The sequence below is a fragment of the Pseudophryne corroboree genome, chromosome 12 (genome assembly GCF_028390025.1).
Source record: "Pseudophryne corroboree isolate aPseCor3 chromosome 12, aPseCor3.hap2, whole genome shotgun sequence".
In the NCBI taxonomy this organism is placed as follows: Eukaryota; Metazoa; Chordata; class Amphibia; order Anura; family Myobatrachidae; genus Pseudophryne; species Pseudophryne corroboree.
The window spans coordinates 115,564,212-115,580,278 of NC_086455.1; the positions used below are offsets into that span (position 1 = coordinate 115,564,212).

Consider the following 16,067-nt stretch of genomic DNA (forward strand, 5'->3'; position numbering starts at 1 on the left):
TATTTATCAGACTGATGCATCATGCAAACGACTTGGTATAGCCATTTATCAGACTGATGCAAGTGACCCATTGTACCACAGGTTAGGAACTGAGCATGACCGTCCATTAAGTTAAATTGAATAAAACATAATCAGAAATCACCTTGTAAACGTAATTTAAAATGTTTTACGTGTAGTAAGCATCTTACTATACGTGCTTCCCTGTCAAGAAATGTAACAACATGTCTCTGTTAAATGTAATGTACTAATCTGGCAAAGCGGGCCGTTTCCCAAATCTAAAATGGCTGCTGTGTGAAACCATGTGACCCAGGCTGTGTCCTGTGTTTGGTGCTCCCGTGGCGCAGGACGATGACGTTTGCCGTGCGCGGAATCCATTGAGTGACCGGGAAGCGGCCGCATCTTTGTCTTAGTCATGTCTCGAGGATCGAGTGCGGGGTTCGACCGGCACATCACCATCTTCTCACCCGAGGGGCGGCTCTACCAAGTGGGTGAGTGTTGCCCGCAAGCTGTCTGTAACGCCAGAGCTCCATGGTGCCACTGCTGCTGTGTCACGCTCGGCCTGTGCTGCACCATGATATGCTGCATGTGTTGGGCAGGGGTCTCACTAAATAAACCATGCTAAACGCCTTTCTGGCCACTGGCAGGTACCAATCACACTATTTGCTGTGGCCTTATCTCTCACTGGGCAGCTGAGCGCCTTCTATTCTAACTTTTCTACTGTCCCAGAGACACTGCTGTCAGACTGAAGCCTCGTTACAGGATGCATAGTCCTAGGCAGGGTTTATTACAGTTAGAATATCTTATAAACACCATAGAATTAATAATTGCATCTTTTATATCAGCTATGTTGTGGTAAAATGTATCTTGTAATATAGATGTATATTTGTGTTTGCAAAAATGGGGTTCTATATGTTATAAGGCAACAGTGGCGGCTCCAGATGTGGGGTTAAGGCCCATACACATTAGACGATGTCGCTCTGTGAGCGACATCGTGTAACGTTTCCCCCTCCCGGGCCGGCCGGTCGGCGGCCGTCTGTACGCACTGAGCGATATGACCGCTCATATCGCTCAGTGACGTCACGCCCCCGCCAGCCCTGCATGAAGGTCGTGGACGACAGTCCACATCCTTCATGCATGCCCTACCGACAGCGACGATCGTTGCCGACCCGCGGGGCCGCGCATCGGTCGTCGCTGGCGGCATACACACTTAACGATAAAATGAGCGACGTCGCTCAAGGAACACCAAGATGGCTGCATCACCTTTTGCATGCTCCTGATCATCTCCATAAAACAGCTGAAATTCACCACAACTGACCCATAAATCATCGTAAATATCCAAGGACTTACCTTTAACTTGTTCTACTCTACGCGGACATCTGATCAAAACCAACGGATTGCATTCCTGCGCTGAGATACACACTAGAATGAAACCTCTGCAACTCTCCACTTAGAAGTCCTTCAGTTTGGAATCTACTGTGCTCTGCATTGGACATCCCAGACAAGGTACTGTGAACTACAACCTACTGTATATTTGGCTCCATCCAGCCCCTCACTTAGACATCATTCACCTCTGTTCTCTGAGCAAAAAATAACTGACTTCTTGCATTAATGAACTAATATACAGTATATTTAGGCTCTGAATCACTGAAGGGTCACTGCTCACTTCAATTTGCAAGAGCCATTCCAAAGGACACATGTTATCACTACCCCCCACAAGAAATTTACTTCAAAGGCCTCTCACACTGAGATCTTTCACACCTACACAACAGGAATTGGATTCTAACACCTCTCCACAAGGCTGCTTTTGACTAAATCAGCAACAGAAAAAGCAGTTATTTTATTTACAGTATCACTTGTTTTAAATATACCCATTGTATTAAGGAGCAGCAATAGGTTACAGCAACAACGATTATAGCGATTACAATCTAAGATGGCGCCGCAGATGGCTGCCTTGTTTTCCGTTGCCCTTGTCTACCCCACCGGTGACCAAATACAGCAGGGAAGCCCTCCTTAGTTGGAGCGCTCCCGAGGTGCTTACCACACGTTCGGGCCCGTCGGCGGGCAGATCAGCGGCCCTTGCAGCCCTCGCTGCCCTTGCTGCCCTGTGTGGCAAGGATGCAGACGTTGTGGACACCGAAGTGGATGACCGAGCGGCCGCGCCCTCCCGCAGCCCAGGTGGCGACTGGCGGATGGATCACCGGCCCCGAAAAGAGAATGACTGAGGCCCTCATGTCGGCCCTAGTAGAAGGACCTGGACTCAGAGGAGAGGCTGTCGCGCAGGCGCCCTAGTGAGGTGGCGGCGGCGGCGGCACCGGTCTGCACTACCCGCGATCCTGCTTTCGAATGTGCGCTCACTGGCAAACAAGTTCGACGAATTGTCCCTCCTTCTGGGCAGCGCAGGGTCAGGCATTACAGGGTCATCTATCCTCTGCTTTACGGAGACGTGGCTGGACAACCATATTGCGGACAACCCGATGTCTCTGCCGGGCTTCAGTCTCTTCAGGGCCGATCGCTCCAAGGTTCTCTCAGGAAAAACGAAGGGTGGTGGCATCTGCTTCTACATCAACGACGGATGGTGCACCAATGTCACGATCATAGGCAAATCATGCAGCCCCCACCTGGAGATGCTGAGTATCAACTGCAACCCCTTCTATTCCCCCCGGGAATTTGCCTCAATTGTCCTTGTGGGAGTGTACATCCCCCCCCCCCCCCTCGCCTGCGCGAACGAAGCCCTGCACCACCTGGCCATATGTATATCCGACATAGAACAAAAACACCCAGACTCTCTGCTTTATAGTACTGGGTGACTTCAACAGAACTAACCTGAGCAAGGAGCTACCTAAGTACAAACAACAAGTCACGTGTCCCACTAGGGAAGGGCGCACCCTTGATCACTGCTACACTACCCTCAAGTCTGCCTTCCGGTCTATCCCGCGTGCTGCACTCGGCCTATCTGACCACTGCCTCGTCCACCTACTCCCTACCTATACACAGAAGCTGAGAGCAGTTAAGCCTGTCGTTAAGACTGTCAAGAAATGGACCAATGAGGCCAAGATGAAGCTCCAGGCCTGCTTTGACTGCACGGAATGGGGGGTCTTTGAAGCCTCGGCAACCGACCTGAATGACTTGACAGACACTGTCACATCCTACATCAGCTACTGTGAGGACATGTGTGTACCTACCAAGACTTACCGCATTTACAACAACAACAAGCCCTGGTTCAATGCCCAGCTCAGGCAACTTCGTCGAGCCAAAGAGGAGGCCTATAGCAGCGGTGACAGAGCACTATACAACCGTACTAGGAACTCTCTGACTAAAGGAATTAGGCTAGCAAAAAAGCGGTTCTCGGACAAGCTGACAAACGATCTCTCCACCAATGACCCCGTATCTGTATGGAAAGGAATGCAATCCATAACCAACTATAGGAAAACATCAAAGTCCACCGCCATGCACCAAGACCTTGCAGATGAGCTGAACCACTTTTATTGCAGGTTCGCAAAAGAAGTCCCCTGCAACCCAAACAATCACCTCTACGATGCCCCGAACACCGACGGCCAACCCCAGGCACTGCAAGTCACCCAAGAAGAGGTGGAGGCATTGTTCAAAAGGACCAAAACCAGGAAAGCTCCGGGTCCTGACGGAGTGTCACCATCTGCCCTAAGAGCATGTGCGGGTCAGCTCGCCCCCATATTCACCAAGATCTTCAATAAATCGCTGGAGCTACAGAAAGTCCCTTCCTGCCTCAAAAGGTCTACTATAGTCCCGGTCCCCAAGAAACCCACTATCACGAACCTGAACGACTACAGGCCGATAGCACTGACGCCTGTGGTCATGAAAACGTTCGAGCGTCTGGTTTTGAATCACCTGAAAACTGTGACTGGCCCCCAACTGGACCCCCTGAATCGATGTGTCGAGGATGCAGTCAACCTGGGCCTGCACTACATTCTACAGCACCTAGACATTCCCGGTACCTACGCGAGGGTCCTGTTTGTCGATTTCAGCTCGGCCTTCAATACAATCGTCCCCAGCATCCTCCACCCCAAATTACTTCGCCTAGGGGTCCCAGAAGCTACCTGTTCCTGGATAATAGACTTCCTGACAGATAGGACACAGGTGGTGAAAGCGGGGGAATTCACCTCTCAAGCGCGGTCCATCAGTATAGGGGCCCCTCAGGGCTGTGTCCTCTCACCCCTGCTCTTCTCCCTGTACACAAATGACTGTACCTCAGAGGCGCAATCAGTAAGGATCATCAAATTCGCCGATGACACCACCGTCATCGGCCTCATCAAGGATGGGGACGAATCGGCCTATAGACAGGAAGTAGACCGGCTGGCCCAGTGGTGCATCCACAACAACCTTGACCTCAACCCCCTCAAAACTGTCGAGATGATAGTGGACTTCAGGAAGAAGTCATCTAGTGCACCTCCGCTAACGATTGCTGACAGTGTGGTATCGCTAGTGGACTCCTTCAAGTTTCTAGGGACCACAATCTCCAGGGACCTTAAATGGGGGTCCAACACTGACGCCACTGTTGGGAAAGCGCAGCAGAGGTTGTTCTTCCTCAGGCAACTAAGGAAGTTCAACATCCCACAGAAGCTCCTGCTCCTCTTCTACTCCGCGATTGTGGAGTCGGTACTGTGCTCCTCGATACTCGTATGGTACAGCTCCGCCAGCGCGAGGGACATATGCAGGCTCCAAAAGGTGGTCAGAACCGCAGAGAAGATCATCGGGGCCGACCTTCCCTCAGTCCAGGACCTGTACTTGTCCAGAGCTAAAAAGCGGGCAATGAAGATAGTAAAAGACCAGCTACACCCCGGCCACAGCATGTTTAACTTGCTTCCTTCAGGCAGGCGTTACAGGGCCGTCCCCGCCAGATCCACCAGAAGCCTCAAAAGTTTCTTTCCCCAAGCTGTCCGCCTGCTGAACTCCTGAGCATTGACTGACTAGACGTACATGTAACTCACTTGTGTCCCTACGGTATACCTATCTGTGTAACTTTACTTGCCCCCCCACACACACACACACACACACACACACACACACACACACACACACCTGCTTACCTGTTACCTATTTGGCTGTTGTATAGCAAACCGAAGACAAATTCCTAGTATACGTAAGTATACCTGGCCAATAAAGCTGATTCTGATTCTGAGGGGGAAAATGAGCGATGTCACTCATTTTATCGTTAAGTGTGTATGGACCTTTACAGCGCACTCCAAATTTCAAATGGGGGACCCACACCTAATGCCAGTGAGTTCCGGGTGGTAGTTGGTGTGCACCCCCACATCTGGAGCCACCAGTGTAAGGTAATATGGGCAGTACGGATAGTGTTATGGTTAGCATTACTGCACTGAGGTCATGGATTCATTTCCCACCATTGTGTGTAGTTTGTATGTTCTCCCCGTACTTGCGTTGGTTTTCTCCCACAATCCAACACTATACTGGTAACCCTTAGTGTGTATGTGTTAAGAAATAAGACTGTAAACTCCCCTTGGACAAGGACTAAATGACCAAAATATCTATAAAGTGCTGCGGAATATGTGTGCGCTATATAAATAACTGGTAATAATAAGAGTATACTACATGTCTGTACAGCTATGATCCACTACAACGGCAAACGTATCTGAATAAGAAGATACTAATGCAAAATCTGCAGCCATATGTCATATGGGCCCTACACACTGGGCGATATGAGTGAAAGATATGAACGAGATACCGTTCATATCTTTCAGTGTGGAGACACCAGCGATGAACGATGCACGGCCCCGCGCTCGTTCATCGCTGGTGCCCCGTTGCTTGTACATGCAGGCCAGTATGGACAATCTCGTCCATATTTGCCTGCACTGCTATGGAGCCGGGTGACGGGGGGAGTGAAGAAACTTCACTCTTCCCCCCCCCCCCCCCCCCCCCCCCCCCTTCCCCTTCTGCCGCCGGCTCAGCCGTATCCGTCGTCGGGGCAGCTCGGCTGGGGATCTATCAGTGTGTAGGGCCCCTTGGGATGGGTACACATCTGAAAGGTGGTGTTTATACACACTGCCTTTGTTGTACGATATTTGGGAGCTGATCTGACGGGCTTGTGAATGGCCGTCTGTGTACAGTAATAGGACTGGCTAGCTGAGAATTGGCTGATCAGCCTGATAATTGCACATAGAAAACCAAGGGAAAAAATAGCAGCGCTAATGGAATAGTATGAATGAATCTAATATGAAGGATTGAGTGAAAAAAAAATTAAATTTAATAAAACATAAGTTTTAGGCCTCAATAAAAATTGGATGCAAGATCCACATATAACAATTTAAAACAATGAAAACAGCAATTGAGGGTCAATGATGCATAGCTGCCTATCACATTGATATCCGTTCCTAGTATTATGCCTGGAACATATAGCAGATAAAAACAGACTGACAGCGCAGTCACACCAATACACTTTACCCAAAGACCGCTAGAGATGTAGTCCCTTAAGAGTGTCTCTGATGTTTATACTCAAAACCAGCCAGGTTCGGGGATCCTCATTTAGTACGGTGTCCTCTTTATGGAGATGGGGTGATGGTGTTCCAAGTTGTTGGATGTTTTATCCCGTTTTATCTGCAGATGGCAAAGTCCAGTATTTGGTCCGGAACGCGTCAGGAGGAGGCTACTTGGGTCATCAATTGTGCTATCTTTTTGCTGCCAAATCACATCCGGACCAAATACTGGACTTTGCCATCTGCAGATAAAACGGGATAAAACATCCAACAACTTGGAACACCATCACCCCATCTCCATAAAGAGGACACCGTACTAAATGAGGATCCCCGAACCTGGCTGGTTTTGAGTATAAACATCAGAGACACTCTTAAGGGACTACACCTCTAGCGGTCTTTGGGTAAAGTGTATTGGTGTGACTGCGCTGTCAGTCTGTTTTTATCTGCTATATGTTCCAGGCATAATACTAGGAACGGATATCAATGTGATAGGCAGCAATGCATCATTGACCCTCAATTGCTGTTTTCATTGTTTTAAATTGTTATATGTGGATCTTGCATCCAATTTTTATTGAGGCCTAAAACTTATGTTTTATTAAATGTAAAATTTTTTCACTCAATCCTTCATATTAGATTCATTCATACTATTCCATTAGCGCTGCTATTTTTTCCCTTGGTTTTCTTTGATGTATGGTTTGGGTGTGACTACCCCCACTACGTTATAGCAGCAGCATTAGAGACACAGCATCTGAAAGCGCCCGATCTTCCATTTGTTTGGTAGATTTCTTTGATAATTGCACATAGCATTAGCCAGGTCCAAGTAGCTGTTCTTGCTATCTTTACAATGGTTTTGTTTATCTTTGCCATTTTTAAGGGGGGTATACATGGAGAGATCTGACTAGATTGCTTAGAAGTTAAGCACAGATCTCTCCGTGTGTATGCCACACAGCGATAGCGATGTGCGGTCCCGTGCGTCGCTATCGCCAGTGCATGCAGGCACAATCTAGCACATCGCTTCTTTCACCCCTGGGTGAAATGAGCGCCCCCTTCCCCCTCGCTCAGCACATATTGCTGAGCAGGGGAGAGATGTGTGCTGAGCGGTCTGTACTGGTTCGCTCAGCACACATCTCTGGGGAAATCTCCCCGTGTGTACGGGGCTTTAGGCTTTAAGGGGCCCATACATCAAATGTTCCGATGCCTGATCCGATGTTCGAAATCCATGATTTGGAAAACCAGGGATTTTTAACTTGCAGTTTTTTCCCTGATTTCCTGAAGAATCGTCAGCTTCGGGGAATCGTGCGCCTGCTGTATGGCTGGCATTAGTTATAAATAAGTGCATGTGACTACGCACACAAGTAATGAGGCCCATACATCTAGCCTGTATTGGGGTAATTCCTAGTGCTCACGTGGTCGAGGCATTGAAGAACTCCAACATGTTGTATTTTCATGGCTCCCCAAATTAGACCAAAAAATTTACAGGATTAGCGAGTCAGATTTTTTTAATAGATGAATTTCCCCTATTCCTCAACAGATCACGATCATCGACCCCTGCAGAACAGGAAATTGTGGCCGTAGAATTATGGCCTGCTTGAGATGTCACATTTCTAGCGGCAAGTCTACCATGTTACAGAGCAGGCCAAGCTGTGGCTCTTTAGCAATCCCAGCTTGCATTGCCACAGTTTTGCGATCATGGAATGCTTAAACTGTGGCAGGGCATGCTGGGATTTATAGTTTTCCAACAGCCGGAGAGCCAGGGTTTGGCCTGGCCTGTTACAGAGTCACCTAGGGTCAAATTTTGTAATTGTTAAGTCAGAATAGTGTATTTGTATGGATCTTTGTTGCCAGCTGTAAAGCGCAATGAATATGCTGGCAATATATAAGTAAATGTTAATGAATTGTTGATTGTGTCATCCATACCATTCGGCATATAGCAAAACCAGTAAGTATAGAGTCCTAAACAATTTCAGTATGCGCAACGTCAAAAAAATATAGAAGAAGTTTATATAGGTTCAGTGAAATACGTGTAATGAACAAAAGGACTCTTCTTTGTTTTGTGTGGGTCGTTGGGTCGACAACTTGGGTCGACAGTCATTAAGTTGACCACTATTGGTCGACAGCGTCACTAGGTCGACAGGTCAAAAGGTCGACATGAGATTTATTTCTTTTTGGTGTTGTTTTCTTCGTAAAGTGACCGGGAACCCCAATTAGTGCACCGTGTCCCCTCGCAGCTTCGGGCAAGGTGCCTCGCTCCGCTGCTGCTGCGCTCGGCACAGGTTACTGTTCCCAATTGTAGTCCACGTGGATCGTAAAGTTTGAAAAAGTTAAAAAAATTAATTATTTTTTTTTAACTCATGTCGACCTAATGACTGTATCCCGTTTTATATATACATTAGCAATTTTCAAAAAAGGTTCAGTAATCATTATTTTGTAATCTGATTATTGTTTTACGGAAAGTAAATTCTCACATCCTGCATGTGAAACGGAACAGTAGTCTTCTCTGACGTTCCATAAAAGTGAAAGTGAAAGAAAAAGATCATTATTGGAGACACACCTAAAGAATTCAGCTGTTTGTTTATTAGGAACTTTGAGCAGTCTAACGTTCTCAACTGCCTTACAGCATTTGTACTTTTTTATTTATTATTGCTCTCACTAAGCCCCCCCCCCCCCCCCCCCCCCACAAAAAAAACAAAATTGACAATACATCTCTATAAACATTTATTGGAAATGTAATGTCCACTAAGCTGTGAAATAATCTTTGCTATGCAAAACAACATTCAATTATAATTTATATGCTAAGACACAGTCAACAGCTATTTATATATAGGGTTCTGCACACTTGTGTGTTACGTGATGGATTTGGGGATCGCCAATATATGAGGACAATAATACCCCTTTCACACCAAATTTATAACCCAGGTTATTGCTGGGGCAACTTGGGTCCAGGTTTGGTGTGAAAGGGTCTACCTGGGTTGTGTTACCTGGAAATGCGACCCTGTTAGCTCCCAGGGTCGAACCCAGCACTGACTCGGGTAACCTACAGTGTGACCCGGGTCACACTAAAAGCATACAGCAAGCTGGATCTCTGATGCTTGGCGATAATGGGGTGTATTCAATAAATGTCGGAAGCTGCCGTCTTGTCGGAAAGATGGCAGCTTCCGACAGAAATAGGTCGAAAGGGGTTCCGACCTATTCAGTAGGGACTGATTTTTTCCGACAAGTCGGGAATTCCAGACTTGTCGGAAAACACGTGGATCGGCAGAATAGCCGCCGATCCACGTGCTTCTGTCGGAAATGGGGCCAAATCCGACAGGTTTTGGCCCCCTTTCCGACAAACTCAATCCAACTTGAAAACAAGTCTGATTGAGGTGAAGAGACAAGCGGGTGCGGCGGGCGGCTGGGGGAGCTGAGATTGACGGCCAGCGGGAGGAGCTGGCTGCAGGGAGACATGTCTGCGGCGAGGGGAGGCGCTGCAGGGAGAGAGGTGCCTGGCCGTTCCCCGGCCAGGCACCTCTCTCCCTGCAGCGCCTCCCTCCTGCCGCCACAGACATGTCTCCCCGCAGCTAGCTCCTCCCGCCGGCCATCAATCTCTGCCACCCAGCTTACCCCCGCCTCCGTTCTGCTCATTCCCGCCGCCATCTGCACCCCTGGCCGCTGCTGTCAGCGCATCCACAGCCGCTGACAGCGGCAGGACGGGACCCTGTTTACGGACTAATCAGACAGTTGGATTTGGCAGTCCATTGAATAGGGGTTGTCTGATCCATTCCAACAACTGCATGTTGGAATGAATCCGACTCTTATTGAATATACCCCTATGTCCTCTCCAAGCGCTGGCAAAGGGAAGACACAGCAATAACCCAGGTCCAGCCTGCAGTGTGAACGGGGTTACAAGCTGCTGTGAGACTACTTGAAATAGTGTTCAATTATTATTCAGGTTGGACCTGGTTTTTTTTGGTGTGAAATGGATATGTGTGTGTGGAAATATCAATTTGACAATGGCAGAATAAAATCAACCTGAAAGGAAGTCTTATGGTCGTGCAAAACCATTTATTTTTTTTATTTTTTTTAAAGCTTTGTGGCAAGATCATGGTATAGATGCTGTCTCCATTATTAGACTGGTGCACTTTCATACAGCAGGCAATCCGTAGTACACCAGTCTGGGGCATTGGTACAAGTAGCTGCAGCTGGTTTTATTGGCAGCATAAAGGTAAACACCAGAAGTCTGGCCTGTCCGGCACTAACGGAAACAAAATGACTTCCTCTCTCAAGGTGAAAAGCACCTACATCCCTTTCACAAAACAGATGTAACAGACTTACAGTCCGGTATCAGTGCCTTATTGGGATCTTTCTTGCCAGCTCCCCAGGTAGGGAGAGAGTGCTACTCAACCAATTGAAACAATCAAGCCTGCTTAACCTGCATGATTCCCACACACAAGTTAGACACCTGGGACATATTATACTTCCTATCTACAACTTCTCCTGTGCTTTTGTCACAGCATGTAAAATATCAATTAAACTAGTTCAATAAAACATTTTACTATTCCTTGAAAAAACCCAAACCATGGATTAAAAGTCTTGTTTAAAATAAATAAACACGGGTCCGCGGCTGTCACTGCCGCTGTAACTAGCCGGACTGCGGACTCTAGGCCTGGCGGAGGCGGTCGCGGCTTCAGTAAACATACCCACTGACACCACCACTGAATCTGGAGGTCATTTCTTCTTCCTTCCCCAGAGGCCTGTGACAGGAATCCGAAGCCGCCATCTTGCTCCCTGGCAAGCAGCCGGAGCAGAGGTAATGCTGCACTGCACTCCAGTCTCCTCACCCCTGCAAGATTACATAATCATCTGATTTCTATATCTGAGACTCCCCATTGCCCCTTCATTTTATAGTGCATATAAAGCACCCAATGTGGGAGCCTGTTCATCAATATAGTGCGGAGCATTCTGACGCTGCCCTTAACCCTTCATACTCCCCTGGCGGAATACCCCTGCATAGTACCCGGCTACTGGGTACCACGGGAAGACTCGCCTGTGGTCAATCCGGGCTGATGTGACCTCTGATGTGATGTTTGGAACTCGCCCCCACTCCTGATGCTGTGATCCCGCCTTCGGCACATATATCGAACCGACATAGGTATCTCTACCCTCCTTCTCCCGATTTCTCTTGTCAACAACTACTGCAGTGAAGCATACCCCCTGGGGTCATGCCGCCTAAACGCCATGAGGACCCGACTCTGGTCTGTCCGGTCGCTTTCTTCAAGCAGTCGCCGACATCCCAGAGCCTGAAAGGCCCTGCTGTATCGGATCCTCTATTTAAACAACCCCAAGGAGGTGGTGATGTATCAGGGTCTCCCCGTGTGACTCCAACAAAACTCTCTCAACTGGATGATGACGCACCCCTCACACTCTGATCGATGCGGCAACTCTTGGCTTCCTTTAAGGATGATATTTCGATGGAAGTTAAGACGGCGCTCCAGAGTTGCCAACAGACTGTTGATGCCATAGGCCACCGTACGGACCATCTCGAGAAAAAGTGCGAGGAGGTGGTGCAGTCTCATAATGAGGTGATTAATCAATTGGAAGAGCTACAAGCCGAGGTCGCCAACCTTAGGAGGAAGTCATGTGACCTTGAGGATAGGTCACGCCGTAACAATGTAAAACTCCATGGCATTCCTGAAACGGTCTCCACCTCAGAGTTAAAACAATTCGCAACGGATCTCTTTATGACTCTTCTCCCTACCAGCTCTATCGATGACTTCCTCATCGACCGTATCCATCGACTGCCGAAGGCTAGAAATGTCCCGAAGGACGCTTCGAGGGACACGCTGATGAGGATGCATTACTTCCATGTCAAGGAACAAATCCTTCGGGCAGCTATGCGCCCGGATTTACCGCCCACGACCTTGGGGGATATACAAGTGTACGGAGACCTATCAGCGGCTACCTTAGCTATGAGACGCTCGTTCTATCCGGTAACTACAGTACTGAGGAGAGCTGATATTCTTTACCGATGGGGATTCCCGACGAAATTGCTTGTGAGGCGCAACGGTGTCATGCACGCGATAGTCTCGCCGGAGGCTGGTTTGCAACTGCTGGTTTCCTGGAAGAGGGAGTATTCCCCTGACGCGGCACCTTCATCCCTTAAATTGGCTCAAGAGTGGTCTATGGCCGGCAAATGACTTTAGAGACTATCTAACGCACCCAGGTTGCATGTTATTGTCGGACTTTACCTTCTTGTTCCTTATTATAGGTCTTCACGATAACCTCCCGGGCAGGGCTTCGGACCACCGCGCAGCAGGACTTATGTTTATGCGTAGATGTGATATAAGTTACGATTAAGATGCTTACATTGTACTATCTTTACTATAACTATGCTGCCCACTGTGTGCCCTGCATCCCCCCAGAGTGATTTCTTTGCTTTTATTTAAAAAAAAATTTTCTCATATATAATTTTTTTGTTTTTGACACTATTCTGCACAGGTCCTGCCACTGTCCGGGAGGAGACATTTAGCCTATGTCGCTTCGATATGGTTTTATTTGTTTTGCCTGTTCTAGGAGTGGGGGGGAGGGGGGTGTCTCCCCGCACCTCGCCACGACCCTATGTGTTACCTATTTCGGCAACCCTGTTTGGCACCCTTGGGGTGCCCGTTCTTTTTTTCCCCTCTTACTAATTCTCCCACCCTCCCTGTCTTCCCCATCTCCAAGTTCTGGTACACAGAGACCCACGCCGGTCTTGCAACATAGTTTATGTGTATAGAGTGATCTTTGCATTAATTAGTTATGCCTAATGGTTAATGTTCTTTCTTTAAATGTGAAGGGGCTGAATTCGCCCAATAAACGAAGATTGGCCCTGCGCCATTTTGCCAAATGTAGGGCGCACGTGGTGGCCGTACAGGAGACTCACTTCATGTCGCTGTCGCCCGCCGCCCTTAAAGATAACAAATATCCCACTTGTTATACGTCCAATGGCCCGAAGAAAAAGGCTGGGGTGGCTATTTTATTCTCTAGTACCTGTGATTTTACTCTAGATCATCAAATTAAAGACCAGGAGGGTAGATATCTTATTCTGACAGGTAAATTGGACGACAGGCCAGTCACCATAGCCACGCTGTACGCCCCGAATACTAAACAAATGCCCTTCTTCCGGAAATTCTTCAGAACTCTTCAGACACACCTATCAGGTGCCTTGCTATTGCTGGGGGATTTTAACATGGTCCCTGATCCCACGGTAGATAGATCCTTCACCCGCCCTACCTCAGCACGGGCTCGCTGCGCGATAGCTCTCAAGCTTTTCGGAATATATTACAGGTTGAGTATCCCTTATCCAAAATGCTTGGGACCAGAGGTATTTTGGATATGGGATTTTTCCGTATTTTGGAATAATTGTATACCATAATGAGATATCATGGCAATGGGACCTAAATCTAAGCACAGAATGCATTTATGTTTTATATACACCTTATACACACAGCCTGAAGGTAATTTTAGCCAATATTTTTTATAACTTTGTGCATTAAACAAAGTGTGTCTACATTCACACAATTCATTTGTTTCATATACACCTTATATACACAGTCTGAAGGTAATTTAATACAATATTTTTAATAACTGTGTGTATTAAACAAAGTTAGTGTACATTGAGCCATCAAAAAACAAAAGTTTCACTATCTCACTCTCACTCAAAAAAGTCCGTATTTCGGAATATTCCGTATTTCGGATATTTGGATATGGGATACTCAACCTGTATATGAATATGGCTTCTACGATGTCTGGAGGGCTAAGAACCCGACCTGTAGAGATTATTCGTTCTTCTCCCCAGTGCATGGCTCTTTTTCTAGGATAGATGTAGCAATATCGGATAAGTGGACCCTCCAGCAAATTTCGAAGGCTTCTATCCTGCCAGTGTCGTGGTCCAATCACTCGGCTCTCTCTATCCATTGGAATCTCCGCCGCGTGCGTACCTGCTCTACCCTATGGCGCCTTGGGGAATATCTCCTCTCAAATGCGGATGCTAACCGGTCTATTGCTCAGGCCCTCTCCCTGTACCTTGAAACCAACGGACCAGCCGACACGTCCGTTTTCACACAGTGGTGTGCCCTTAAGGCGGTAGTTAGGGGAGCGGCTATTCAGGCGACTGTCTATATCCGTGGGACCTCTCGAGAACACCAATTAGAACTTGAAACTCGTTTTAAAGATCTAGAATTCCTACTCAAACTGAGCCCTTCTAATAAGAAAATATATCGGGACTAGGGAGGCCAATCCCGGGATCGGCGGGATCCCGGGATTTGGGCCAAAAATGCCGGGATTTGAATCCCGGGATTGGAGCTTCCAATCCCGGGATTCAAGGGATTACAGTGCGCATGTGCGGGAGGGTGGGTGTAAGTAATGACACTTACTATTAGTCGGGCGGCCGCGGCAGCCATGGACAAGCTGAACGCGGCAGCACTTCAAATGTAGCGCCGGCCGCCAGCCAATCAGAGCTGGCGGCTCGGCAGCCAATCAGGGAAGCTGCCGCAGCAGCGGCAGCCAATCAGGAGCCACTGCTGCGACCGCATCCCTGATTGGCTGCCGGTCCGCCAGCTCTGGTTGGCTGGCGGCCGGCGCTTCATTTGAAATGCTCCCGCGTTCAGTGAGTCCATGGCTGCCGCGGCCGCCCGCCTAATAGTAAGTGTCATTACTTACACCCACCCTCCCTCTCGCGCCGCTACCAACCCTTCCGCGCCGCTACCTACATCCTCCCTCCCACACCACTACCTACACCCACCCTCCCGCACTGCTACCTACCCCCTCCCTACCTCCCGCACCGCTACCTACACCCTCCCTACCTCCCGCACCACTACCTACACCCTTCCTCCAGCGCTGCTCCCTACAACCTTCACTGGTCCCTACTGCAATCCCGGGATTGACCGTTTTTCAATCCCGAATCCCGGGATTGAAAAAACGGCCCGGGATTGGCCTCCCTAATCGGGACCTGCTTCGGGTCAGATGAGTTGAATAAAGTAGCTCTATCAGAGGTCCATAAGAACCTTTTCCGACTGCAACAAAAGTTTTATACACGGGGACAGAGCAGGTAGAATGCTTGCACGCAAGTTGAGGGGGAAAACTGCTAAATAGAGGGTGAAATACATTTTCAATTCGAATAATATCAAAATAACCGACCCGTCGGATATTGCCGACTCCTTCGCCACATATTACTCCTCCCTATATAATTTAAAGGACGATGTTTCTATCCCACAACCCACGCCGGCTGTCATTGCGGCCTTTTTGAAAGATGCTCATCTCCCCTCTGTTGACTCATCTACTTTACAGGCTTTAAACCAACCCTGGTCTTCTACAGAAATTACTCAAGCTATAGATTCACTCCCGTTGGGTTTATCAATAAATTCTATAAATGCTTCACAGATACCCTCACCCCTGTTTTGAACGGAGTCTATAATCATGCTTCCTCTGTCGGGAATTTCCCGGTTGAAATGTTGGAAGCTCGTGTAGTTGCCTTTCCCAAACCAGGGAAAAACCCCGCTATGATGTCTAACTATCGCCCCATGGCTCTATTGAATACTGATTTGAAAATCTACGTGAAATTAGTGGCTAACAGGCTTACTC

At 48.1% G+C, this 16,067-nt stretch overlaps 1 protein-coding gene across 1 annotated transcript in view; it reads left to right on the plus strand.

Moving 5' to 3' along the window:
- The first annotated feature begins 332 nt into the window (after positions 1-332).
- PSMA6 (proteasome 20S subunit alpha 6) overlaps positions 333-16,067 on the plus strand; it is a 37,739-nt gene continuing 22,004 nt past the window's right edge. The window contains exon 1 of the mRNA XM_063947897.1: positions 333-488. Within this exon, the coding sequence (XP_063803967.1) occupies positions 413-488 (76 nt within the window). The 5' untranslated portion in view covers positions 333-412. The remainder of the gene's footprint in view (positions 489-16,067) is intronic.